General features: G+C 46.6%; 2 protein-coding genes across 7 annotated transcripts in view; one reads left to right on the top strand and one right to left on the bottom strand.

The window, feature by feature from the left end:
• Nucleotides 1–258: 258 nt before the first annotated feature.
• Nucleotides 259–17,653, bottom strand: Mlc1 (modulator of VRAC current 1). Of its 6 annotated transcripts, none has more exons than XM_050130760.1 (12): nt 17,592–17,653; nt 16,894–17,110; nt 16,082–16,171; nt 13,482–13,535; nt 13,014–13,115; nt 7,008–7,109; nt 6,579–6,650; nt 5,993–6,109; nt 4,175–4,231; nt 3,455–3,577; nt 1,359–1,520; nt 259–333 (listed from the first exon to the last, which is right to left on the bottom strand). In XM_050130760.1, the coding sequence occupies exons 2-12, from the start codon at nt 17,104–17,106 to the stop codon at nt 259–261; spliced, it is 1,167 nt and encodes a 388-aa protein (XP_049986717.1). In that variant the 5' UTR covers nt 17,107–17,110; nt 17,592–17,653. The 6 variants fall into 6 exon arrangements, with proteins under 6 accessions (XP_049986717.1, XP_049986725.1, XP_049986680.1 ...); XM_050130768.1 differs by having other exon boundaries at nt 16,894–17,092; XM_050130723.1 differs by lacking the exons at nt 4,175–4,231; nt 17,592–17,653 and having other exon boundaries at nt 16,894–17,088.
• A 3,709-nt stretch (nt 17,654–21,362) lies between these two features.
• Mov10l1 (Mov10 like RNA helicase 1) overlaps nt 21,363–27,969 on the top strand; it is a 63,236-nt gene continuing 56,629 nt past the window's right edge. The window contains exons 1-3 of the mRNA XM_050127737.1: nt 21,363–21,491; nt 23,527–23,711; nt 26,543–26,705. Of these exons, the coding sequence (XP_049983694.1) occupies nt 21,395–21,491; nt 23,527–23,711; nt 26,543–26,705 (445 nt within the window). The 5' untranslated portion in view covers nt 21,363–21,394. The remainder of the gene's footprint in view (nt 21,492–23,526; nt 23,712–26,542; nt 26,706–27,969) is intronic.

The raw sequence follows: 27,969 nt of genomic DNA, 5'->3' as shown, positions 1-27,969 counted from the left end.
GGGCTGGAAAACAAGGGTTTGCCCAGGCCAGCTGGGTCATCTGAGAAGCACAGAATGACCCACTTGACAGGGCGCAACCTTCAACGCTTGCCTGCTCCAAAGTTAAACTACTACAGGAAGTGAGAACCGCCTTGCAGCCTGGCTGCTGCACAGGAGCGAAAGCGTGTGTTAGAAAGCAGCGGTTGCAGGACAGAGTCTGTACGGTTGACCATGCCGGAGGCCAGACAGACGCCGAGACTCGGTCTTCTCGTCCTGTAGTCACTGGGCCATTTGTACCACCACAGCTCTCCAGGCTTTCTCTTTGTCAAACTCCTTCAGGGGGCTTCTGTCCACCTGTGATGAGAGACAAGGATAGTGTTACCTCATCAGGGCCAGACCTGGAGGGAAGGCAGATTCAGCTCAGCCTGGGCAGTGTCTTGTGTTCTTGTATGCAAGCTTCTTTGCATGTGCAATCTGAGGGGAGATGGCGCTAGAATAGGGACAACGCATCTTAGAAATGCCCGCACACCCTCCCACAGTTCTGTAGGTGTCCAGTGGGGGAGGCTTTAAGATGGGGGTGTACCCGGCAGCAAAAGAAGTGGACAACTGAGGCAGAGACACGCCTCCAGCATGAGATAGGGTAACTCTAGCTTGCCCACTTATTCAGACCTCCGTAGATGGACAGTTCTAGAATCTGGCAAGAACAATTTATTCATCTGGCTCTGTGGCCTGTTGGTCAGGACACAGACCAAGGTGGACTTCATTTGGCCTAAGACAAAGAAAGACCTGCCAGGCAGGACCTGCCTGGACATCTCCTTGGGCATTAAACAGCCAGGTACTTTGTGGTCACTTCCTTGATGGCAGTGGGCAAGTTTGTCCAGGAAGATACTGCAGGGTCAGATGGCTTAGGGAGACATTAGCAGACCCAACCTCAGTTGTGGGAGCATCAGGACATAGGAGGGGGTGGGGGCGGGAAGAGTATTGTCCAGGTAACTGTGGACTGACCACTCCCAGCCCACTGGCCACAGAGTAGGAATGTTCAGCTGTAGGGAGCCCCACATGCCAGGCAGGGGCAGCCTCCTCTGCACAGCATGGAGCCTGGCACCTTCTGCAGAAGTCTTTGGAAGGCTTTTCCGTGTCTGTAAGAGCAGAACTTAAAGCACTATGGCCATGGTATTTTTTCATGAATGGATTGATACTCATTTAGTCATTTAAAAAAATAACCTAGTTCGAGCTTTATTTCTCCAAGATTTCTCTTGGGTATTTAAAACTGAAAATAAGAAAAAAAAAACCAAAATGCCACAACAAATATTGAAGGACATCAGTGGAGGGTCCCTCTGAGGACCCAGGATAGGTATCCTGCGAGGCAGGCCACTCACCTCCCCTGCTGGGCGCTCCTGGGGACAGGTCTGGGTGTCCCAGGATGCAGCCTGTAGCCGGGCGCTGACCTTGAAGCTCACACACTGGATGGCTGTGCCAGTGTTGAGGCCCCCCTGGAGCAGCAGCACTAGCAGCAACAGCAGGAGGAGCACATCGTAAGACTAGGATGAAAGACCGGGATGTGAGCAGATCCACAAGCAGACTCTGCAAATTCTCCACCTCGTCTAAGGCTTCCATGCAGTCAGAACACTCCCCCCTTGACCACCGAGCCCTAGAAACCCAAACATGCTTTCTTGTTTCAGTAATCTGAATCAGAACATTCCAGTTCAACCAATTCTGCTAGCTTGCAGTTAACAAGTAAGCATAAAAAGGACCCAGGTTGTGTTTCTTCCACCCCTCAGATCCAACAACCATAGGGAGGCTAAAGAGCCTCATGTGAGGCTCTCGAGGCTCGTGCTGAGGGTGTGCAAAGGGCAAGAGAAATCAAAAATTTCCACTATATATCTGCAAGAAATACAATCCTGAGATTGGTACAATTGGCTCTGAAGGGCCTTTGGCTGAAGGGAAGTCATGGGCCCAAACCTGCCAGCAAAGAAACCTGAACACCAGCTGCTGGTGCGGGGGAGGCAATAAGGGAGAACAAGAAGACAGGGCAAGAGTCCTTGTCCTGGGAGCCCAGGGACCAGAGGCAATAAAATGCACTTCACACAGCAAGGAGTGCTTCAGAAATATCCACAAAGCAACCAGATGGATGCCTTCCACCAGTCCACAAAAACACAGAGCAACTAAATGTTAACACATAAAGGACATAGTGCCGACAGACATGATGCTGTGAGCCCAGGATCCCAGCACTCAGGAGGCCCAGGCAGGAGGCTCTCAAATTCAAGGATGGACTGGACTATACAACAAGACCTTGTCTCAAAAATTAAAATATAAATGCATGCATAAGAGCAAAAGCTATGTGTGTTGCACAGAGAGGAGCTCTCCTGTCTGGAGGAGAAGGAGGCAGGTTTACAACCTCTCCCGTTAGCACAGGGCAGTCCCGGTACGAAGTGACAGGTTGGAGCAGGCGCTGGGATATAAAGAGAGGACCTTGCAGGCAGGAGCATAGCCTGTGAGAAAGTGCGTGAAAGGATTGGTGGAAACAAGGGGTGTTATACAAACGTGGCTTCAACAAGAGAAGCATCTTAAGATCAGATTTGTTGTCCATGGCTTTGCTGTGGTCTGCAAAACTCGTGCTAGAAAGTCGTCTAGTGAGGACTTAGGAGTCCAGAATCATCTGTTGTTTGTATAGTCCCTCTCCCAGGTGCTCATCCTCAGATTCATACGAAATGTGTATAAAGGCTGGTCACCAGGAGCTATTCATTACAGCAGGTGGTGGAAGTAACCCAGTTCCCATCACCAGGGACTTCTCAGGTCAGTGGGGCAATATTTGAACAGATTAATGAAAGGGTACAGAAGATTCCTCTGGGTGTTTACCAAACACTAGGGTAAATTATTGGGTTTTAAAAAAATGATCCCCAGAGGAGGTTGTGGTGGTGCACGCCTTTAATCCTGGCTCTCGGGAGGCAGAGGCTGGAGGATCTCTGTGAGTTTGAGGAGGCCAGCCTGGTCTACAGAACATCAAGTAAAAGAATTTCAGGAAGTAATGGGAGGAGGGGAGGGAGTGGGAACTGGGATTGGTATGTAAAATGAAAAAAGATGGTTTGTTTTCTTTTAAAAAATAAAATAAGAAGAACATCAGGAAGAATAAAGGAGATTGTTCAACTTGAATTGGAAACAATACAAAAGCCTATTTGTAAACATACAATTCTTTCCAGCTCTGTTCAGTGAAAGGGCTCAGAAGGGACCGGAAGCAGGGAGAGCACATAGAAGCAGATTCTGAGCCCATGGGCATAGAACCAACATGGAGAAAGCAAATCAGACCCTACCCCATCCGCACACAACCCACCCCACCCAGAGCAAACTGGGCAAGGCCACTTTGTTCAGGCTGATGCCCATTTGTCCTGGCCACTGTCAGGAAAACAGTGGATGCCCCAGAGCCACCTCCCCAGACTTTGTTAACAAAGAGTCTCAAAACAGAATGGATACATACTTTGATGGCTGGTGGGTAATCTTTAAAAATCTCAACGATTCTCATTACGCTGAAGGACAGATATCCGGAGGCAGTGAACAGCAGTGGGGATGTCAGGCTGCTGATGGCAATCAGCACCTCCACCTGGCAGACACAACAGAGGAGGTTGGGCAGTAGGTGTGGCCAGCGCTTACCTGCCTGGGAATTTGTGAGGCTGGACCACTGTGTGGCCTTGGACAAACTCTACTCATTCACTCAGTGCTGTGTGTGACATGTGAGGTTTTGAATTTCACATGTGACCATCTAATCTGATGAAAATTCAGCTCTTGTGTGCTATCCGTTTCTCCCACTCTTCTAAGCCCTGTTCTAAACTCCCCCGTGCATTAGGTCCACACAACCCAGCATGGATACTCGTTCTCAGAACAGTTAGGCCCAAAGACCAGTGGTTGCTAACATCTAACCGGCTCCCACAGGAGGTGGGACAAAGCTAGAGTGGTCTCTTCCTTCATCCTTCCTCAGCAACAGGACTTTCTGGCTTCCAAACATGAAGTGCTTATGTTTTGTTTTCAGAGATAGGGTAGCTGGGCCCCTGGAGCCCCAAGACAGTTGTGGATCCTCTCATGGCAGTGGTGCCTGCCCTGGCCCTCCCACTGGCCTCTGAGGGCCTCTCCTTCTCAACTCCTGTTCAGCCACACCCAGAGTGTGACCCATGCCACCATAGAAGGGCTGGGCCTCACCTACCAGACATTTGCTGGGACACTCTGCTGTCACGTGGCTGGCAATGGCACTTGGAAAACACTGGGGAAAGAAGAGAACATCTTAGAGATGGGTGTCCAGGAAGTCATCTCCTAGCCTGTACTCCTCTCTGATGACATGCGCCCTCTGTCTGGTAGAAGGAAGGCCAGGGCTGCCACAAGTGGCCTCGGCTCAGGGAAGCCACAGCCACAAAAGGCACAGGTTTGGTATTTTTTTTTTTTTTTTTTGTTCCTCAACTGTTTGCTTATAAACATTTAAGACTCAAAGTAGAGAAGCTGCAAGAATGGCAGAGTGACATGTCAAGTCACTGGGATGACCTTGCTGACATCTGTCATCCCTGTGCTCTGCTTCCAGTGTGGTCATCTGACTATATGCTACACACTTGCGCAGCGCAGTGCAACATACGCAAATGTGGATCTATCTGCAGCACTGTCCGGTGGGCCCAAAAGCAAAATGAAGAGGAATCTGCTTTGTGATCTAGGACTGAAGCTAGGGTGGGCCTCCTCTTTGTGCCCCCTAGTTAGTCTCTATTCACGGGGATGTCCCTTAACCTCTGGCACGTTGGCAGAGTTTTCTGAGACACGGACCCTGAGCTGCACACAAGCCTTTGTTGGGTTAGGTGGGTACCTCTTCAAGATGAGGCAGGAAGGTCTGCCTATCCTGGGCTGGGGACAGTGTGGGCCTCTTCCTTTGGATAGCAAAATGTCTTTTCCAAACTCCAGACAAACAAGGACCGTGGAGGTGGCAGGGAGCTGAGGAGCCCTTTGGCCATCTGTCTGGGCCATGGCCCCAGGAGTTCCAAGGACCCTAAACAGCCTGAGGGGCTCCTGAACTGTCTCCCAGCTCAAAGGTTCTTATCCATACAAACAACTGTAAAGGAAATACCCATGCCCCAGGATAACAGCACTGGCCCCAGGATACCTGAGCCTAGATAAACCAAGAAGGGGTCTGCTCTTGTCAAGGCCTTAGAGAAAAGGTGAGTGGAGACAGCCTCTGCCAAGGCCGAGGTGGCTGCACGTGCGTGCCTGGCGCAATGTGTCTCTTTTGAGGGTGGCCTTTCCAAAAGTGCCCTCTGGCTACAGCAGGAGCAGGATACAAAGCCACCAGTCAGGAAGCAATGGAACAAGCAGGCCAACAAGCAGGGGTAAGGCTCTTGCATTCAGCCATGTGAACCCCAAGGATAGGCTTCCGCCCCACCTCCCATTCCAGGAGCCAATGGCAAGTTACAATGGCATGGTGTAAAATGACATCGGGAAACACAAGCCACAATGGGTATGGTTTCAGCATCCATCTGAGATGTGCAGAAATACTGAGTGTGGAGGAGTCGCTTTAGGCTGACTGTTCTGGGGCGCATCATGAGCTCAAACAAACTTTGGCTGCGTCTGAACCCAACAGACTGTTAAGACTCTTGACAATAAATCACACAGGTAGACTTGGGATGTTTTAAAATGACAAAAGGATTGTGTTTAAAGGAGTGGCCGAGTGTCACACATTCCCATATGCTAGACCTGTGCTAAATGTTTACCATAGCAGCATTTAATATAATGGATTTCTTAGAAAAATATGAAAGTAATATAATGGCAGCAGTTAAGATAATTTTTATGGAAATACACTTAATCCTTGGTTCCCAGATTCTTTGTGGGGAGGGAGACTGTCCTGTGTGCTCTCTTGTGTGAATTTTACCAACACAGTGCTAAAAAAAATCCAGCTATGTAGGGTCTAAGGAGGGAAGCTCAAAACTGGCAATAACCATGTCTAGTTAGCTATATACATAGACAAGGTGACCATCCAGGAAGTACTCACAGCCACTAAAATCCAAAAGAATGTCACTGAGAGATGTGGGCCCGAAACAGCTTCATCTACATTTAGAGCGATCACTCCACCAAGGACTGCGGAGACACCAGCAATTACTTCTACCACCTAGGGGGGAAAAATGACACAGTCACCTTGCTAGGCCACCACGCCAATGGTCTGCCCCTGTGGTGAGATAAGAGACACTCTGGAAGTCCCCGAATGCAGTGTATAGATACAGACCTCCCCAAAAGAGGCCATGGGCTCAGTAGGTACCCTTCTTTGGCCTGTTCACATTGACCATGGAGAGACCACTAGACAAGGCCAAGGAGGTGGATGGACAAGGCCAAGGAGGTGGATGGTGGCGGGAGCTGCTACCTGAGCCACAGTGAGGCTCACAGGCAGAGCTCAGCCTGAGGGGGATGAACATGGAGTTGCCTCATTAGGAGCACCAGCCCCGCACAGTGACAGAGGTGCCCATGCTATATCCACCACACGGAAGGCTGAGTCAGGAGGGTCGGTAGCTCAGTGCAAACTAGGTTACATAGCCAAGCCCTAGGTCAACATAAGAGAAAGAAGAGGAAGGGGTTTTTCTTACAGAGTAGGATTTTAAGACCCGAGCAGGAAAAGCCACTTCATCCAGAATGTTGGCGCCATCCGAGATGGAACCCTAGGAAGAAGGAAAGCCTTGTGGAGCCATAGAATGCATGGACAGACTTATACTTCTAAAAGCCTCAGGGTCTGCGCCCTTCAGTCCGGAGGAACAATGCAAGTATAGACATTTCCGCTTGCATGCGGACGTGTCCAATCACTGCAGCTTACCACACCATTCTTGCAGAACTGGTCATCCAGTGACAGTCCTGAAGACAGTACTGGAGGGGAAGGACACTGGGAAGGCAGTGGGGCTGTACCATCGCCCCCAGGCTCAGCCAGCAGCTCCCCAACCCATACCTGTGCCCTCACACTCGTGGCCTCCCGCAGCCAGGCCCAGCTCAGGGACATAAGGAGGTAGCTGTGGGAGACCCACCTTCTTCTTCTTGCAGGACTCCTCACTGGACCGGGCCGAGATGATCACTGTGGCTGCCATGAGGAGCTCCAACAGCAAGAGCAGGATGAGGTTGAAATTGATCTGCAAAGGGAACATGCGCCTCAGCCATACCAGTCCTTCCCCCAGAAAGCTACCATCCTCCTTCGGCTGGCTAACCCCGCTCTCCTTTCCTTCTCCTAGGCCTGAGCAAGCCATGGGCGACAAACTGCCTCTCTTTTGTGTGGGTCTTGTTTTTAGTTTGATTTTTTTTTCTCTTTCAATCTCTCTCTCTCTCTCTCTCTCTCTCTCTCTCTCTCTCCCACTGTTAAACTTCTTGATATTTAAATTTTTTAATTACACCTATTCACTGGGGGTGGGGGCATCAGTCACAGCATGCATGTGGAGGTCAGAGGACAACTTGCAGCAGTCAGTCATTTTCTTCCACCTGTAGGTCCTGGGGATTGAACTCAGGTTGTCAGGCTTGACAGCAAGCATCTGTATCTGCTAAGCCACACCACTGGCCCCAGGTTCTTGTTTTTAAAGCTACCCTTAGTGAATGGCTATGCAAAGACTTGACATAGGCCACTGGACCTGGAGGCCAAAGTTCTCTATAGAAGTCTCACCTGGGCTGAAATCTCCCATACTGATTGAATAACTAGAACCTCGTAGTTGTGGAGAACTGAAATATGGCCGATAAAGAGCCCAATCACCTGGGCCTGTCTTTAGTCCCTGAACAGCCCCTCACAATCAGTATCTGTATCTGGCCTAACATCTTTGTGACTCCTAGGGAAAACATTGGAATGTGTATGTAAAAGACCTCTAGCTTCCAATACCATCAAGCTAAACATGTCATAACATCTGCAAGGTATAAAAGTGACTCCCCACTATCCACTGCTTGCCTTCCTGGTAAATGCACTGCCTTAGGACTTCCATTTGTTGTGGGTCTATAATGGTTCATATAACCTCTTCCACAGTAGACCGTCATTCAAGGTAGCCTGAGTTTGTGTTCCTGGGCTTTGGTTACTTCTATCTTGCTCACGATAAACTACATTTTATTCCTTTTGGAGCATAACTGCCTCATGTCAAAGCCCTTAAACTGTATTTCCCACCCTACTCTAAGCTCCCACGCTCTTCTAAGCACACAGAAAACATTAGCACAGTTCTCATAGTATGCTCAGCTCCATGTGCAGTTTCTAGAAACTGCAAATACAAGGCTCAAAGGCTGGCAGAACCACGTTGAGGCCAACTGTGTCAGCAGTTACATAAATGTTCACACTTGCAGAGCACAAGCCTATCATCACAAGGACTGGAAGTTGTGCCTTGGCCCTACATAAATAAATAATAAATAAAAATACTTAACTGATATGGACACACTCACTATGCAGTACTAGGAGATGGACTTGAGATCCCTTACATGCTAAATAAGTACTCTACCACTGACTATACCATAGCCCCTCTTTTGAAAGAGTCTCACCAAGTTGCTCAGGTTGAACTTGAACTCACTCTGTAGGTAGTAGGCTAGCCTGGAATTCACAGTCCTCCTCTCGCAGCCTCCCAAGTTGTGGGATGATAGTTGTGTACTATATGTATTTGAAAGTAAATTTGTAAGGGAAAGACTATACAGTAATATTTGACTAACAGAACATCAAATATACAAAGTAATGACAGACTTTAGGGGAGAAATAGATAAACCAACAACTGCAGGTAAAGAATTTAACTTACTTTTCTCAGAAACTGATCCAAAGCACAAACACATACAAACTCTTATCTGGCAGGGCATGATAACACACACCTTATTCCTGTGCTTGGGAGGCAGAGACAGGCAGAACTCTGTGAGTTCACAGCCAGCCTGGTCTACAAATCAAGTTCCAGGTCAACCAGAGTTATATAGTAAGACCATGTCTCACCAAAAACAAGCAACACACACACACACACACACACACACACACTTAAAACCAGAAAGGTGCTATGTTAAGTACATTTTATTTTTTGTGTTCTGATGCTTGGCTGACCCTGGACAGCCTTGATCTTCCTAGGGATGGGTAATCACTAGAGTTGCCAAAAAAAAAAAAACAGTGTACACAACCCTCCAACCCCGTATGGCCCCTAACTTGGTTACTATCTATCTGCCTGTCACCCCAGGGCAGGATCCAGGCAACTAGGGATGGCCTAGAGTCCAGCGCTTTTGGAAGCTATTCAAGCTGGAGGGTCATCTGTCTCTCCCGTCTGACCTGTCCTTTTCTGTGGTGGCCACAATGGAAATGCTTGCCTATTTCCCTGTCACTGCCTCTGCTTGTACACTGCCCTGCTGCTCCCCTGGTGGCTCTGATGGTGTGGGTGTCCCCTCCACTGGAATCTGTGAGCAGTAACTCTCTTTTCAATGCCAATGTCTCCTGAACCACTGTCTTCACCATGTCTAGACAGTTAGAAAGTCAACATTTAAAAAACAAATGCAATTCTCTGTGTAAATAAAACAAACCGTTCATTCTTTTATAACTACCATGGAACACTAAGAGAAATCTGTTTTTCCACATGGGGAGCCTTGGTAAATGTCAAAGAATCAACGCACTTGGACTATGCATTCGTGTTGTAACATAACGATATCAGGAATAATTATATGTGGATGGTATTTTAAAACAATTCCAAGTGCCTGCTTCCTTGGGATCCTGACAACTAACAGCCAGGACACTCACTTCAGTGACAGATAATTCACGAAAGTGAGTTCTCGGACAAGAGGAGCCTGTGACGGTTAGACTAGATCATCTCGGGGACTGCAGCTTCCCCAGGGAGCTCCAAGCAGAGTGGTTACAACTGAGACCACCTGCCTTGTAGACCCAGCCCTGCCAGACCAGTGAGGACAAAGCCAGAGAAAAAAATAGGTCCAGCCGTCCCTGAGGCCAGGCTAGAGGGTACTGGTAGACACTTAACCCCCATCCCCCAGATCTTCAGGGGCAAGGAGAACCAAATAGCACTGAGCTGAGGTAAAAAACCTGCAACCGAGTGTATTACCATACTTGTCAATAGGAGAAGTTGGAGAAGCTGAAGTTCTGAAGTCAGGGGCAGAGTTGACACAGGTGTGAGAAGTCTCTAAGGGACTGGACAAGCTGCTCCGGCAAAGGATGTCAAAAGCAGGTCGGGGAGGGTTTGGAAGTGGGTCAGTTTCAAGGGTCAAGGGTCAGTTTGAAGTGGGTTGGTGTGATTAGAACAAGAAGATATTATGCTAGATCGAAACATAGGGATGAGGGCAGTGAGGGAGTCTTGGTGAATCTCATGACAAGTTTCTAAGTGACTGGTCACTGTGCCTGCCACACTTCCGTCTGGGGATGCTCCTTCTTTTATAGTCAAAGTGAGGGGTTCCATCTAGTAGGTGAAAAGCTCATCTGCCTGGTGTTTCCGATTTATCCCAGGTGTCATTTACCATTTAACATAAACATCTTGGCAAATGTTTTTTCTTAATTTGTATAAACAAGATGTAGATTGAGTCATTCTTTCTTGGCACCTCCATTAAAAATGGAGTAACTCGGGTCAAGGCATGGTTCTTGGGTCAGTAAAACTGTTTCTATTTGGGGTAAATAGATGACTCTTCTCATGTCTTTTGGAAAAGTCATATGAATATGAACTAGTTCGGTCTGGTGCTGGGATCCTAGAGAGCTGCCGGCCTCCGGTCTGTGTTGGAATCCCCTGAAAGTAGGTTCTAATAAGAGCAAAGGAACGCCTCGGTCATGGGACAGATGAACTCACCAGCACCAGCGAGGACAAGCAGGCCAAAAGCAAGAGCTGCTTTATTCCATGTCTTTTATGTGGGCTGCTACCAGAAGGTATGGCCCAGATTTAGAGGTCTTCCTACCTCAAAAGATACAATCAAGACAAACCCTTCACAGCTGTCCCCAGCTGCTTGGGTTCTGGTTGGTTCCAGATGTGCTCAAGTTGACAAGATTAGCCGTGACACCAACCCACGAGGAGATGGGTAGAGAGCAGGAACGGCTGAGTCCTACCACAGGTAATAGCAGCGTAGGGACCCCAAAGGTTTCCCAGCACTTAGCAGAGCCCAGAGGATCTGAGGAAGGGTCTGCAGTGTGGCGCAGCCTACACAGGTGGAGGCATGCTCCTGAATGTCCCATTCACATGGATGTCCTTGAAGGAGGCATAGTTTCTGAGCAGGACTGGGACAAATACTGTGCTCCTCAGGTTCCTCCTACCCCGGGGAGCTCAATAACCATCAGGTCTCAAGGTGGTCGGGGCTGTGGAGGGCCTAGTTACTTATGGAGTCTGACCTCTAGCGCAGGTGGGACTGAAGTCTTGCAGATGTAAACATCAGGTGAGGTTGGGACTGCTGGTCTCTTGCCAGAGCTCTAGCCCCTCATGCATGCTTCTTATCCATGGTGTACCAGTGTTTCTCCAAGGCTTCCACTTGGGATGGTGCAATGTCTTCATTTTAAGAAAATACATACAAGTACCAAATAGTTCTCTGAAGGGCCTGCTGCTGTCATCAGAGAGACTCTCGGCATGTGCCGAGTTACTTTGCTCTGTGATTTCCTCCTCCTTGGGCACCAATTTCTCTTGGGGATCCTAGTGTGTCGAAGGTATCCTCTGTCAAGGGTGCTCCCATGCTTGGGAGAGAGCAGTCTCTCCTAGCTGCACCCACACAACTCAAGTCTTCATCTACGTGGCAGGTAAGAGGTAAGGGGTCTATCTGGATAATTTGATTCAGTACTTGCTGTAACTTATATCATAGCCTGACGCCCCAGTACGATGTGACTCTGGTCTGACCGGCTACAATAGTTCCTGTAACCCACACCCAGCTTACCCTTCTCCAGTACTTTGGCTGTGGGAGGACGTGTCCCCACCTGTCCTTGAGGGATCCTTCTCCTTCTTTGTTCTCCCCTGAACCAGGCCCTATGCAGACTTTGGAGAGGGGCCTCTCACTGTGCCCTGCATTGTCTCATGGGCTCACCCTCCATTTGTCTGGGGTGTGTACCTGGCATCCACCTTCTCCTGGCCTCCATTGGTACCAGGCACATACGCAGTGCACAGACAGACATGCAGGTAAACATAAAATAATTATAAAAAGGTAATTGCCACAGTTTATAATTTCTTGTTAGGCATATTCTCAGGAACTTTATATGTTTTGTTTGGTTGGTTAGGGTTTTGTTTTTGTTTTTTTGTTTGTTTCTTGAAACATGGTCTCATATAGCCCAGACTGTTTTCAAACTTAACTATATAGCCAAGGTTGACCCTAAACTTCTCTGATCTTCCTCCTTCCATCTCCTAAGTGCTGGGAATAATAGGAAGAGTTAGCATAACCAGTTCTACACATTTAATTCTATAAAGCATCTGTGTTTAGAGAATATTTTCAATTTTGTGGCACAATTAAATTTTTATATTTATTGTTCATATCCAGCAACTTGCCACATGCACTTAATAATCACAGTGTTCCGTCGGCTGCATTTCTTCTATACACAGCAGTCTGGGTGGTCCTTGAACTCTTGTATGTTCTCACAAGAATAGATAGAGCATCCTTAATTCTGGTGAGTTTTTTTTCTCATAGAATGTTACATTTTATGTAATCTTTTCCCACTTTTCTCAGTAGTACAAAAGATAGCAGAATGCCTCATAAACAGGAGTATCATAGATTGGATAAGATACATTAGTAAGTTACTGTCTTTTCTAGCATGTGTGGTAATGGACTAAAACGTGCACATTCTAGAAGCACATGCTCTGCCCCCGAGCTGCATCCCAAGCCTGTTGCTGTTGGGAATTAGACCCTAAAATATAATTTTTCAATAGATTTGTCCAATGGAAGAAACTCAGAATTCAATAGAGATGATTCCTTCCTTCAGAAGCATAGGCAAAAATCCTCAACACCCACCAGCACAGGCAGCTTACAGTGACTCTCTAACCAGAGCTTGCCCCTGCTCAGTGGGAGCAGCATTCGATATCAGTGGGAAGACATGATTCGGGTCAAAACATAAATCCATGTGACCCAATCCCCTTCCAGTGACTCACGTTTATGGCTGAGGGATTCAGGATCAGTTTACACCCAAACCAGATCAGACATGTGGTGGTAACGGCGAACGTGGAGACAAACAAGATCTGGAAGTTGGGAATCTGGAAAACAGAGCAGGAGGCATTTCCTTCTTTAGAAATACTAACGAAATCAAGAGGACATCTGCTTTCCACAGCTCAGCGCTGTGGGCTCTCCAAGTCTGCAGGGGAGGCTTCACCGGCAGCTTAAATCCAGTGCGGGGCTGCAGAGATGTGCTTACCATTTTTACCAAGGAATCAGACCTGGATTTGATTCCCAGCACCCACCTCAGGTGCCTTCAACCACCTAGAACTCCACTTGCAGGGGATCTGACACCCTCTGGCCTCCACAAGTACTTGGATACACACAGTACACATGAATTCATGAAGGCACACATATATGCATTAATTAAATAATTTTTTAAAACAATAAGTACAAAGCCTGCTTACCGCGCTGACGTTTCTCCTCCCCACAGCGAAGCTCACGATTGCCGAGGGGATGCACTGAAAAGAAGCCAGAATCTGGGTGAGCCAAGAGTTCGCCTGAGTCCTGTGCCCTGGTCATGGTGTCAACCTTCAAACAGTGCGTGGCAGGCTGGGTGTAGCTCAGTGTTAGCTAGGGCTCTTGCCGATGGTGCTACAGATTTTGGGTTTTAACTCCAGCTCAGAGTATAATTAAGATAATGGTGTGTTACAGTGTTTTAAGTCTCTACAGTGATCTGAGTCAGTCTACTTGATACAAGGAGCTCCCTCAACCCTGAAAGTCCCTTGATATTTCAAAGTAACTGTATTTAAAAACAGTATTTAGGAGGAAGGGGCTCACCAATCCCCACCGCTAACTGAGGAGTTGCTGACTGTGGGGGAAGGGAAAGACAGGTCTTTTTTTTTTTTTTAAATGACATGGCCCTTGGTGGGTTAACTCAGCCCAAATTGGACTCAGTGGGTTATTAAAAAGAAAAATGAAATGAAGTTGGGGGGAGTAGGGAGGTCAGAGATAGATCTGAGAGAATAGGGGAAGGAGTGGAAGAAGAATATGGTTCAAATACATTGTATGCATGTGTATGAAATTCTCAAAGAATTTATAAAAATGTTATACTTCAAAAGTTAATTTAAAAAGCATCTAGTGGAAGTCATACTATAACTTGGTGTTGTTGAACAATTACCCAGAAGGGAAATGTAACTATGTGGCCAAAACAAAAGTGTCCCCTTGTACTTAGGGTTCCCGTTATCTCAGTGGCTGTCATCCAGGCCATGTCTGACCCTGCTGTGACTCCAAAGCCAGATCAAGAACCAGGGGAGGTGGTTAGTGAGAATGTCAGGGGAGCTGGAGGTGGACCAATCTGGGTCTGGTAAGCCTCGTGGCATCAATCATGTGGGCAATGGGACCCTAGTCCCCTAGAACAGTAGATGGGACCTAAAAGGATATGGCTCATGGGACAGAGGTCAATGGGGATGTCTACATAACACATATAGTGGGTGGTATGGGAGGGAAAGGAAACCTGTGTCGAGCCCGAGGTAGGGCTTGGGACCTACTTAGGTAACCCAACGATCAAACCCCAGCTTCTGGGAAGACAGCTGCCAGGGGTGTAACAAAGCAGGCATGAGTGTTTCCCACCTTTGAGACTGAGGGATCATTGCCACCCTGGAGCAGTGTTGGTCAGAAACACAGTGATCCTGCTCCCATGATGAGTACACAGTAAACATAGCCAGAGAGGAAGCAGCAGGAAGGGGTTCACGTTCTTTCAAAGGAGCAAAGAGGCCAACGATAGCATGTGCACATGGCTGGGGTGTGGCGCTAAAAGAAACTGGTGTCTGCAGTCTTTATTTTCTTCTTTTTTAAAAAGAATTATTTATTGTATATTATGTGTGTGGGTGTTTTACCTACATGTGTCCTTGTGTACCACGTGTATGCCTGGTGCTCACAGAGTGAGCAAAGGGCATTGGCTCCCCTAGAACTAAAGTTACAGGTGGTTATGAGCCATTACAGGGATGGAAAGTGAACCCTGGTCTTCTGCAAGAGCAGAAATGCTCCTAACTGCTGGGCCCCACGTGATAACTCAGGCCCTGATGGGAGTAGTCCTGTGGGAGGGGTAGGGGATCCTAGCAGGGAGTTTAGGGAAGAAAAGACTCCCAGGAACCTTGACCTGTGCTGGCCAGTCACCAGCTGAATAGGGAAAGGCATAAGGAGTGAACCTGGGGATCCAGGACCTTGAAGGACCTTAGGGTGTGTGGACATTTAAAAGAAAATGGCCCTCAAAGGGAGTGTCACTAACTAACAGGAAGTGTGTTTTTTGTTGGAGTAGGTGTGGTCTTTTTGGAGAAAGTATGTCATTGTGAGGGTGGGCTTTGAGGTCTCCTATGCTCAAGCTACACTCAGTGTAGAGACAGTTCACTTCCTGTTGCCCGTGGATCAAGATGTAGAACTTTCAGCTCTTTCTCCATGTCTGCCTGCACACCACCTGCCATGACGATAATGGGCTGAACCTCTGAAACTGTGAGTCATCCCAATTAAATGTTTTCCTTTATAAGAGTTTCTGTGGTCATGGAGTCTCTTAACAGACACCATGAGAAGGTCCCCAGAGCCCAGCTACCACACAGATGATAGTGTGCTCTGTGCTTAAGCTAGCCAGACACTGTGGAGGCAGGAGACACAGAGTCTGGGGGTGTTAGTGGCTCTCTCCTTCCCTCCTTGAGGACAGTATCCTTTGGCAATGGGTGAGATTCTAGAAACATGGCATCAGGATTTGGTAGGAGCAGGGGTGCAGTCTCCTAACTACCAAGAGCGGATGCCATAGTGGCACCCAAGACAATAGGAGCAGGAAGACATCACAACACACCGGGTTCAAAAGTGCTGTTTCCCACACAGGGGTCAGACTACTGAAACTAGTCACACGAGTAGTTACCAGAGAGGAAACTAGTCACACAAGTAGTTACCAGAAACAAAACTAGTCACATAAATAGTTACCAGCAACCTATAAACCCCAGGTCACAGAGGTTCAAACCCACAACGGGAGAATTAGGGTGCTGGTGTGGCTGAGGGGTGTGCTTACAGAGCCTGCTGCGCAGCGCAAATAATCCATTTCAGAGGGGAACACATTCCCCAAGTAGAGCGAAAATCCGGAAGTCACAAGAAGGCAGCTCTGCAAAACAGCAGCATAGATTCATGTTATAACTGGCTCTGTTTGATGACGAGACACCTGAGAAGGCAGTTCCCAGCCCTGTGAGTGCAACTTAACTGTTCCCATATTAATCAACACCCTCCCATATTTATTTTGCCTATGTCTGGGTCATAGAGAGATGCATGCAGTGGCTTGGTCCTCAGCTACTGTGCACACTTTAAGCACCTGGGGTTATCTGCAAGACTGTGTACAAGCGTCCTGGGGCCCCACATGGCACTGCCCTACCCTGGGCTAGCTTAGATCTGCTCTCTAGCCATACCCAACCCTCTCTGTGGTCCCCCATAGTCCCCAAAGTCCTTATGGCTGCTGTAGCTCTTCCTGCTCTATAGTCCTGACCCCAGCCTTGGCCACAGCTCTTGTCATTCACTCCACAGAGCTACCCTGAAGATGGCTTCCAACCTTCACAGACCATTGGTCATGCCAGCTACCTGACGGGTGACCTGTGGGCTCAGGGTAAGTGTGGTTTGGGGACATAACACCCCCACCCCGGCAGATATTGAGAAAAGTAACTAATAGAACACAAACAAAAATAATATGTTGGCACTCTAGGGGCCCCCCACCCACATGGGAACTGTTCCTGCCTGGCCCACCAGAGGCATATTGATTCCCAGTCGACGGGGTCACGTACTCTACAGAACAAGGCCAGCACCTGAAGTCCTCTGAAACAGTGTTGAGCTACTCACCCCCATCAACACCGAGAACACCCATGTCTTGTAGCTGAGGCATGGGGGCAACCTCTTCGACAGCTGCAGGTCCTTCGGCTTTGAGTCAGGTGCGTAGCTGCCCGTGTCCTGCCGTCCTGTGTCCTGTCGGCCTCTCTCCAGTGTGGGCATCCGGTCATAACCCAGTTCCTCCCTGAACTGCCCCTCCCGTGTCATGGCACTGGAAACAGGCATACTACTGAGGGTGACACTCAGCCGAGCTGAGACTCATGGACAGACTTGGACCACATTCCCTCCTATGCAATAAACCCATCATGGACAGTCTCGACAAGGGAAAAAAACCTCTAGTCATAATAAGTCACTCTCAAGAAATTCCTCTAAAAATTCTCTTTTGAGACAAAATATCACACTTTATGGCCCAGGCTGGCCCTAAACTTCTGCACAAGTAAACACTACCATGTCCGGCTTAAGTAAACACTTTCTTACACAAAGAAATATGCTCATACACTAGGGGCGTGAGCTTAAAAAGGAAAAAGCACTTAATTCTCAAAGTGAGTAAAACCACCCAAACCCATCCGGATTCATCTGAGCCTTCAGATATAGTATGTTCCAACTTCCACCAGCAACTTTATGAGTCCCAACCAGAGGGGGAACACAAAGTGGTAACGTGAGATTACAAAGGATGTACTTACTTTGTAGTTTAATGTCTTCATGCTTACCTCTGCTGCTGTCCGGTTGTTGGGAGAGCTGGCCTCTGGGTGATGGACTTCCAGCAAGAACTATTCAGAAGTGGAACAGAAGCTCAGCCAAACTGCACTGCAGCCAGGAGCAGGCACACAGCTTCCTGAATTTCAATGAGATTAAGGGAGTGGATCTTAGAAATGTCCGCCTTGGTTGCACAAGCCCTGGCTTGGGGCTTTCCTAACGCAAGCAGGAGAGGAAGAACCCCTGGTCCCACTCCCTGCATAATAGCCAGGAGGGTGTTTTGGAAAGAGAAGTACTGCTAAAGACAGAGTCCAGCACTGGATGTGGGTCCTGACCAGCCTAGGGCCTGAAACAGAAAACTGCTCCCAGGTCACATCATACATCTCTTAGAGCAGTCTTTCTTTGTCTCCTATTATCACGCGATGGAAATCTCCTTTGTCAGGCCTTATAAACCTTTATGTTCTCAATTTGGCAAGGCTGGCCCCTGAACTGCTGGGAATTCCACCGCAGGTTCCCATGGTAGCCCCAAGGATTGGCAAAAATTGTCCCATTGCACCCTTTATTTCTGCTCACTAGGCAGAGAAAAGGGACATGAATGTGTTTCATTTGCCTGGAGACACTGGTGTCCTGGCAATTACAGCAACTATTTCTTTGTGCACATTGCAAAGAGGCTCAGCCCAGAGTACTTGGAAAAAACAGGCCCTTGAAGAGCAGAACAACGTGCAGTCTGGGTCCCGTCACTGGTTTCTAATCGGGGATGTTCAGTTATCTTAGTTTTTCAATCAAACAAGAAGGGTTAGAAACAATTTACCCAAGGCCAGAGAGATGGCTCAGAGGTTAAAAGCACTGGTTACTCTTACAGAGGATCTTGGGTTCAATTCCCAGCATCCACAAAGTAGGTTACAACTCCAACACCTACGTGGCATCTCACAACCATCTATACTTGAGATCCAGAGACCTTCTTCTGGCCTGTGTGGGCACAAGACACACACATTGTGCATATACATGCAAGCAAAACACCCATACTCATAAAATATAAATAAATTAAAACAAGAAATAATTCTCCCACACTGTTCCTGACACATCTGGAACTTCTTTTGAAGGGGTTGAGGAACCTCCCAAATTTACTGAGTTTTAAAATCAGTAGAATTCATGGGAATCGATCCAACTGGATTGAATTCTTCTGTGTGTTCTTTTGGGGGGAAATGGTGAGCAAATTTCATGACTTTCGTGACTTTCAAAAGAGTTTTCTACTGAGAAACACAAACAAGCTGGGAAAGTGCACTCCTTGAGCTCCCCCAAGTTACAGTGAGTTGGAAAAGACAGGGTTTCTCTGTGTAACAGTCCTAGCTGTGCTGGAACTCTTTCTGTAGACCAGGCTGGCCTCGAACTCACAGAGATTCACCTGCCTCTGTCTCCTAAGTGCTGAGATTGAGAGGCGTGCACCACCATCACCTGGCAGATGTCTGTTTTCATTGTTATTCCTGTACTAGTTTCTAGAGCAAGTCCTGATTTTCAGTGTAATCTCTAAACAACTGCCCTTCCTCCTCTGCCCACTTGAATATTTACAGGCCACAGTTCTTCTGTGTCATATGTCAACACATTTGACTTTGTGTGAGTTTGAATTGAGACAGTGGATGGAACTAAAGGCACAGAGGTTGGGCAGAAAAGCCAGAGGTCTCCTAGGTGTCCTGGAGCAGGCAGGAACATAGTTGGGGGTGGAGGGGGGAAGGGATGAACTGAGGATTCTGGGAAATAGAATGCAGAGGCCACCCAGGTACAAGGTATCTGTGGGCATGGGAGCCAGTTGACTTTGACCCTGAGGTGGACTGACATCGGGTGCTGGATGGAGAACAGGCTGGGGATGGGAGGAGATGTGACCCAAAATGATGAGAGGGGATCAATTCCAGGTAGATATGGATGATCCAATCCATCCCATTTGCGATCAGTACTGTGGGCTACTTAGACCATCAGGGAGAAAGGTCTAGAAGCAACATCATGTTTTCTTTTAGATACGATGGACAGATACAATGGCCGTAGGGTGTCTGCATGGAAATGCAGAAGAGACTGATGCAGGACAGCAGCTCAGGCTGGCCACGTCCACGGACAGTCCTGAAGGGCAGTACTTCTACCACACCCCGTGAGAGGAAGCCTGACTGTGTATCCAGCCTTCGTCTCTGAAGGTAACTCCAACCCTATAAATTCCCAGGTCCTTTTTCCCATGTATCCCCAGCAACACACCCAAGAGGAAGCCTTTATGGCAGGCCCCTAAATGTTTAAGGAAAGAAATGCTCTCTCCCATTCTCTCAAGAAGAGTGTAAATTAAACTTACAGATCTGATGTATTTTTTTAAAAAAAATTAAAAATCTAATCTAGAACTAAATTAGACCCTTAACTAATTCATCAGAACACATCTCGTTTATGACACAGAACATACAGAGGAGGAGGCTCAGGAGACTAATGTAGCGGGGAAATTCTTGATAAGGGTTTGTGTTTTATTTCATCTTGAAATGGTGTCTCACCATGTAACCCTGGTAGGCCTAGAACTAACTATGTAAACCAGACTGGCCTGGAATTCACAGAAATCTGCCTGCCTCTTCCTCCCAAGTACTGGGATTAAAGGTGTGGGCCACCATCCCCTGATAAATTTTAAAAACAGAAGTCGTCCAGATTTGACTATCTAGGACCATGTGAAATGAGATCAGTAGCAGAAACTCTCTAGTCATATGCAAACATGCCTGGAAAAAAAAAAAACAAAAACAGCAACAGCAAAATAAAATATCCTATATGGTCAAGAAAACCACACCAAATATATATATATGGAACTTGTAAGCCAAATTATGTAGGATGCAAGTTAATCAAAATTTAAACAGAAATCCATAATTTAAAAATAATTGCTTTAAAAAAAAACACAAAATAAAACCACTTTACAGGCTGGGGATATAGCTCAGTTGAAGCAATGTTTGCCAAGCATGTCAGGCTGTGAATCCCTAGCACCACATAAAACAGTGCGGTAGCACAGGCCTGTAAGCTCAGGGCTTGGGAGATAGAGGCAGGAGAATCAGGACTGTAAAAGCATCCTTAGCTACATCGCCAGTTCATAGGCAGTCTAGGTATATAACGTACCCCCCGCCCCCCAAAATAAAATCCTCAGAAAAACTGGAAGAGAGGAGGCATCTCTCTTTGTAGAATTTCTACAAAATCACTCCTAAGGTCACACTCAGTGGGGAAATTCTTCACCTTTCTTTGCTTTGTTTGTTCTGTGGGCTTTATTTTTATTATTTTTTTGTTTTTGTTTTTGTTTTTCAAGACAGGGTTTTTCTGTGTAACAGTCCGAGCTGTCTTGCTATCATGAACTCATTTTGTAGAGCAGGCTGGCCTCGAATTCACAGAGATCTGCTTGCCTCTGCCTCTCGAGTGCCAGCATTAAAGGCATGCGCCGCGCCACCACCACAGCTGGGCCTCATTTTTTACTTAAGTAGACTGAGCAGAAATGCCCGCCCCAGCTTCAGGCCGAGACCATCCAGGCCTGAAGTCCCGCCCCTCCCCACGGTCAGGACACTGCGCATGTCAGGTCTCTTTGGCCTCCACGAGGAACTCGGGGCTCCCTCGCGTGCTAACCGTCAAACTCGCCTTGCTAACGGTCGTGGCTCATGGCATATGCAAGGATCCTATTGGCTGAGTCCTAGGACAGGCAGGCGCAGGCGCAGACACAACAAGCCTATTGGCTGAGTTCTAGGGGCGCTTGCGTAGTGGCCAATGGGCGGGGCTGTGGCGTGCAAGCTCCTGGGGCCTGGCTGGAAGCTGAGTGGGTGCCATGCTGCGCCTAGCGGCCAAGCTGGTGTCCTTCTTCTGGAGGAGGGAGGACTTCCCGGAGGAGGAGGTCGGGCAACCCGGGCCGGAGCTGTCAGAAGGTAAGGGCTCGAGGAGCCCCCAGCAGGAAGCCCTTCAGCTGGCCTGGGAGGTGGGGCCGGCTGTGACCCCTTAGGGTCATGCTAGGGTGCCTTCTTTGGTGCTCCCCTCTTTCCGTGTGGCCCAAGAACAGGCCATTAGAGGCTTAAGGTTGGACCTTGCTTCTTGGTTTTGGTTTTGGTTTTTCGAGACAGGGTTTCTCTGTGTAGTCCTGGCTGTTCTGGAGCTCACGCTGTAGACCAGGCTGGCCTTGAACTCACAGAGATGTGCCCGCCTCTGCCTCCTGAGTGTTGGATTAAACTCTTGGGTCCGCTGCCACTGGTTTCCTCGTTCTCCCTTACCTTAACAATGCATGGTTGGTGCCACACAGAGGGACCTGCTGTCTCTGCACGTTTCTGCCTGCTTTCTGCCCCCCACCGACCTCTTGGAGGTCTAGAAATCATACTCTCACCACCTCATGTCCTTTCAAAGAGCTATGAAATCGTCCCCCTTGGATTGTTTACCGTCCCCAGGCTTCTAATTTGAAGAGGTGACCTACCCCTCCCGGGTCTAAGCGCTATGTTTGCTGACGTCACTGTGCCTTTCTCTCTAGCCCCTCGCCCCCAACCCCGCATGGGAATTCGGGCTGGTTGCTTTCTCTGTCTTCTAAAAGAATGAAATTTCCTGAAAGAGAAGCTAGAAATAACATTTAAAAAAAAGATGGAGTTGCTGAGCGCAGCATGATAAAGACCTGTATGTAAGTGTGCTAATGTGCCAAAAGTAACATGCAGAAATAACGTTATCCTTCCAAAGAAATGGCTCTCAACCTATGGCAGGACACCCGATGGAGGTCACATGTCAGATATTTACATTATGGTTCGCAACAGTAACAAAATTATAGTTATGAAGTAGCAATGAAATAATTTTATGGTGTGTGTGTGGGGGGGTCACCACAGCACGGGGAGCTGTATTAAAGGGCCACAGCGTGTGGAAGAGCGAGAACAGCGGCTTTCAGCCACAGCTTGATCCGGTTTTTGTGCTGCACTGTCTCCCCAGGTATCCTGTGGTCTGGGGGCTGAGAATTGAATTGCCAGTGAGAGGTGAGGGGAAAGGTGGAGTGGGGACTCACAGGGGGTGGCTGCAGCTCCAGCCCAAGATGGGTCACGGACTGGCCAGGTCTCTCTCCTCTCCTTGAGGAGATGCCCTTCCGAGTGCCCTCCCTCAGTGCTGTTTGCAGCCTTACCCTCTTAGGCTGTGTCTAAGACGGTGATGAGACGGTGACAGATAATGCATGTCTAGGCCTCCTCAGATGCCCATCTACGCCTGATCATATACAGGGCACCTAGCCCGTGCTAGCCACTCACAAGTCTGCACGTTGTGCATATAGTCTGCCGTTTAATCATACAACCGCTGTCATGTAGTGATAGCTACTGACTTCATTTCATAGGTGGTAGCTGACGTGTAAAGGGTTCAGGGCCACATCAGGGTTACACGTGGTAGAAGCGCTAGAGTCAAGCCAGGCAGCCTGAGTTTGGAGTCAAAGCTCGCCCCGCCTTGTTCACTGCCTGCGCCCCTCAGAACCTAGGATTCTTCTGTCTTCAAAATCACTCTTTCAAACGTACTTCAATGGCTGCTTCTCCAGTTCTCAAATCCAGCCAATAAGTTCCTGTCCCCATGAATACCCATACTTTGCCTTTTTCTGTAGAGTTTAATTGTAGTAGGATTTGACTTTTTAATTGTGTGTGTGTGTGTATGTATGTATGTATGTGAGAGAGAGAGAGAGAGAGAGAGAGAGAGAGAGAGAGAGAGAGAGAGAGAGAGAGAGAGAGAGAGAGAGGGCGCACTCTGTATGTGTTTGGTAGCTACAGAGGCCAGAAGACGGTATGAGATCCTCAGGGGCTACAGATGGTTACGACACTCCACCACAGCCCCTGTGGGTGCTAGGCATTGAACTGGGGTCCTCTGGAAGAACAGGGAGCACTAAGCCACTGAGCCGTTCTCTCTGGCTCTGGGATTATCTTTTGTTACTAATGTAACCTCATTGCTCACTTGTCCCAGGTGATACCAGGTTGAAAACTGTGCAGGGCGTTGTGACAAGATACTGCAGTGATTATGGCATGATTGATGATCTAATCTACTTTTCCAATGATGCTGTGACCAGCAAAGTCCTTCTGAATGTTGGGCAGGAGGTTATTGCCGTTGTTGAAGAAAACAAGGTGTCGAATGGACTGAAAGCAATCAGGGTGAGTCTTAGCTTGCTAGGAGCAGTTACCCTTCACTGTGACTCTCAGACATGGCCCAGCCAAGAAGGCTGTGGTGAAGTGTGCCTGGGAGAGACAGCTTTTGTCATTTATAGAGATTTCTGTTTTAAAACACAAATGATGGTAATGGCAAATAATTCAGACATAGAAATTTGTAATTCAGAAAGCAAAGTTTTCCTATATATTTATGCAGTGTCACCTATTCTTTAATTTTTATTTAAAATTTCTCTAGTGTTTTAAAAATAATTGTTTAAAATTATAAAGATCGGCCATCCTAGCACTTGGAAAGTAGAGGCAGGCAGATTTTTGTGACTTCTAAACTAACCTGGTTTACACAGTGACCTCCAGTCCAGCCAAGGCTTCCTAGTGAGACCCTGTCTCAAACAAAGACAGAACAACAGCAACAAAACATTTGACTATCAAAATGATCAGTGCCTTTTATTCAGCAATTTCCTATTTTATATAAAAATAGTTCTTTGATAGTATAAAGTATTAGAAGTAGAATGATAGATTAAATAATACAAAATGATCAAATTAATATTAAATTAGCAACATTGTATCAACTTGTTTACATGACTGTTAGGATCTGCACTCTGAACCTGATGATAACAATGCAGGAATTCTCAACCACTAGCTCTCAATATTATTGTTGATTTTGTTACATAGTTTCATTTAGTGTAATTACATGATTAAGTTTTTCATCTTAATTTGTCTCCTTGACTGTTGATTCCTAAGTATTCTTTTTTTTTTTAATGGAATCTTCTTTTATAGCCTAAGCTAGCCTTGAGTTCACAATCTTCTGTCTTAGCCACCCAAATGCTGGTATTAAGGTATGCACTACCATGTCCAGCTTCTTTTTGAAGTTTAATTTCTATTTTGTATTCTTTATTGTAAGAACATAGAAACAAAACAAATTGTTTGCCTGGTACCTTATCAAATTCCATTAATAGCTTTAATTGCTTGGGGTCTTTTTTTTTTTAAATGTGCAATCTTTAGGAATTTATACATGCATCTGTAAACAAAGATAATTTTGCTAATTTTTTAATTTGGATATAGCCTTTAGTTTCTTTTTCTTACCTAGTTTTTTTGGTGAGGACTTTGAATCCAGTGTAGAATAGACACGAGGAGAGTGGACACCCTCGCCTGTTTCCTGACCGTGGAGGAAAGCATTTCATCACCAGCATTGGGTGACGCTAACCATGGCAGACACATTCCTTTATTTATGTTCCTTTACTGTGCTGGAAAAGCTCCCTTTTTATTCCTGCTTCGTTGTTTGTATTGCAAAGGATTGCTGAGATTTGTCTTTTGTTTTTAGACAGAATCTCTCCATGTATACTTGGCTGCCCTGGAACTTGCTATGTAGACCACATTGACCTTGAACTCCAAAACATCTGCCTCCTTCTGCATCCTGAATGCTAGAATTAAAGATGTGTGCCACTATTCCCAGCCTGGAAAATTTTAAATATAAAATTATTGCGGCATCTATTCCTTGCATGGTGACAACTTTTATAAAGACATTAAAATTTTTGAGTTTTTTTTTAAATATTATGTGTATGGATGTTTTGTCTGCACATGTCTGTTTACCTTGTGTGTGCAGTGCATGACAAGGCCAGAAGAGGGCGTCAGATCCCCTGGAACTGGCGTTACAGATGGTTATTTGTAACACGATTAATAGAAACCCAGAGACAGAAATTGGGGTTCAGCCTGAAGGCCAGAAAAGCAAAACAGCCAGCCACTGGCTCTTACCTCTATCTCAGTCTGAAAAAGTGATCCTGCCTCCAGGAATCTCAGAATGAGACTGTGTGAGAGCTGTCTCCTCCAGTCTTATATTTCTCTCTAGGGCTGGGAATAAAGGCGTGCACCACCACTGGCAGTTTCTGTGGCACACTAGTGTGCCTACTGGGATTAAAGGTGTGTGCCACCACTGCCGGGTCTGAAGGCTGATCAGTGCGGCTGTTTTACTCTCTGATCTTCAGGCAAGCTTTATTTATTAAAATACAAATGAAATACAGTTATTGCTATGTAGGTTTTGGGAATTGAACCTGGGTCCTGAAAGAACACTCAGCATTCTTAACTGTTTAGCCGTCTCTTAGTCCCAAGACACTTTCATACAGGTTTGCCGTATGCTTTGGCCATGTTAGATCTCATCCTTCCTTTCTTCCCTGTCCTAGAAGGTTTGAATTTTATCAAGTGATTTTTATACATCAATGAAAATATTCACTTAATTTTTTTCATCTTACCAGTGTGATATGTTGACTGAATTTTAAATGTTTAACTACTTCTGCATTCTGGGATAAACCCTATTTGTTTGTGGTGTATATTCCTTATAATATGCCATTACATTCATTTTACTAATGTTTTCTTGAATATTTTTATGTTTATTCAGAAGGAATTTTTATACAGCTGTCTCCAAAAGTATGTTACATTCTGAAACCCATGGTGGCCAGAATTACAGGCGACTCTTCCCCCTCCCCCCTTTTTTTTTATTGATTTTTTTGAGACGGTTTCACTGTGTAGACTTGGTTGACCTGGGACTACTACATAGACCAGGCAGGACTCTAATAGAGACTCATCTGCCTCTGTGTCCTGAGTGCTGGAATTAAAACCATGCTCTACCACATCCAGCTTAACCTGGGTATCTGTTTTAACTCTTTTTTAAAAAAGTGCCTTCATAAAACACTTTCTGTGAATCAGGAAGCAAATCTTCCCAGACACTGAACCCACTGTACCTGTTCCTGCACGTCCCAGTCCTGCCTGTAATTTGTTTTTCTTACTCTTCTTTATAATGATGTAGTCACTCATTTGTCTTACAGGTGGAAGCTGTCTCTGATAAATGGGAAGATGATAACAAAAACTCTAGCAAAGGGTTGTCAGACTCCAGGCCCAGAGTGCTGATTGGCTGTGTGACTTCCATGTTGGAAGGTGCTGGTTACATCAGCCAGACCACATACTTCTCTCTGGAGTGTGTGTGTGAAGGTAGCTAGATGGATTTCTGTTTCATATTTAAAATTAAATGTTCTGTCTTTTAGTAATTTTTATGTATTAAACTTGAATTGACTACATGTATTATTGAAAAAAATCATGTTTGGGAATGGCTGCCGGGTGTTGGCCTCACACAAGGGTTCTTGAATGTTAGGTAGACTTTGGATTGGGGGGAATCATGATTTAAACTCTGCTTTTACTTGTTTTGTATTTATCTCTCAAACACATTCACTGGTCACTAATATAAGAACAGTATGCTGTGCCGGGTGGTGGCGCATGTACTGGGGAGGCAGAGGCAGGAGGATCTCTGTGAGTTCAAGGCTAGTCTACAAGAGCTAGTTCCAGGACAGGCTTCAAAGCAATAGAGAAACCTGTCTTGAAAAACCAAAAAACCAACCAATCAAACAAAAAAGTTTGTTGCTAATATAACAGTGTATTGGTCTAAGAAATGTTCTTTTCTTTTTGTTTGTTGTAACTGGGTTTCACATTGTAGACCAGGATAGAACTTACAGTGATCTCCCTTTCCTGCCTAAGTCTCCTGAGTGCTTGGTCTGACTAGAGGTTTGAGCCATTACACGTGGTTAGGAACAGTTCTAAGATACTTTGCATTCATTACAGTAAGACTTGGATCATCTTGCATTTTTTTTATTTTCCATTTTTAGTTATATTTGTTTCTAGCCAAGCTAAATTTTTACTTTTGTACCTAAAGAAATAATTTGCTCGTGTCATTCACTTAGTTTAATTCTGTGTGTGCTAAACAAAGCTGTCTAGTCGTGAATGCTGTGCTAGTCATTGGAGACCTCAGGCCAAAAGGTGTGCACACTGCAAACAGGAAGGAACTGAAACCGTTACCAAGGCTTTTGAGCTGTAAAGCAGCACTAGACTGACATGTCAAAAGATGAGGGATCAGTTGCCCTATAGCCTGGGTGCCACTCTCCCTGGACCTGTGGTTCCCAAAATGAAATTGGCAGGTGCTGTTGGGGATTTTGAAGAAGGTTGTCTCTGATTGTTTAGACCCCTCAGCCATGCCAACTGGAAGCCATCCCCACTGCAGCCTTGATGGGAGATGTATTTCACACTGCAGCCATGGGTTATGTTGAGTGAATCTTTCTGGAATAAGCACTCTGACACCAGTGGCAGTCAGAAGAGCGATGTCACCAGTGAATCGAAACCAGGATAATTCCTGAAAGGCCTCAGTATCGGCTCCAGTTTATAGATCTAAAACCACAAGGTAGGAGCTGTGGAGGCAGGGTGTCAT

The sequence above is a fragment of the Alexandromys fortis genome, unplaced genomic scaffold (assembly GCF_014885135.2).
Source record: "Alexandromys fortis isolate MF-2015 unplaced genomic scaffold, M_Fortis_MF-2015_v1.1 scaffold_28, whole genome shotgun sequence".
NCBI classification, from domain to species: domain Eukaryota; kingdom Metazoa; phylum Chordata; class Mammalia; order Rodentia; family Cricetidae; genus Alexandromys; species Alexandromys fortis.
Note: the sequence above shows the minus strand (reverse complement) of the source record. Positions and strands in the feature narration are given on the sequence as shown.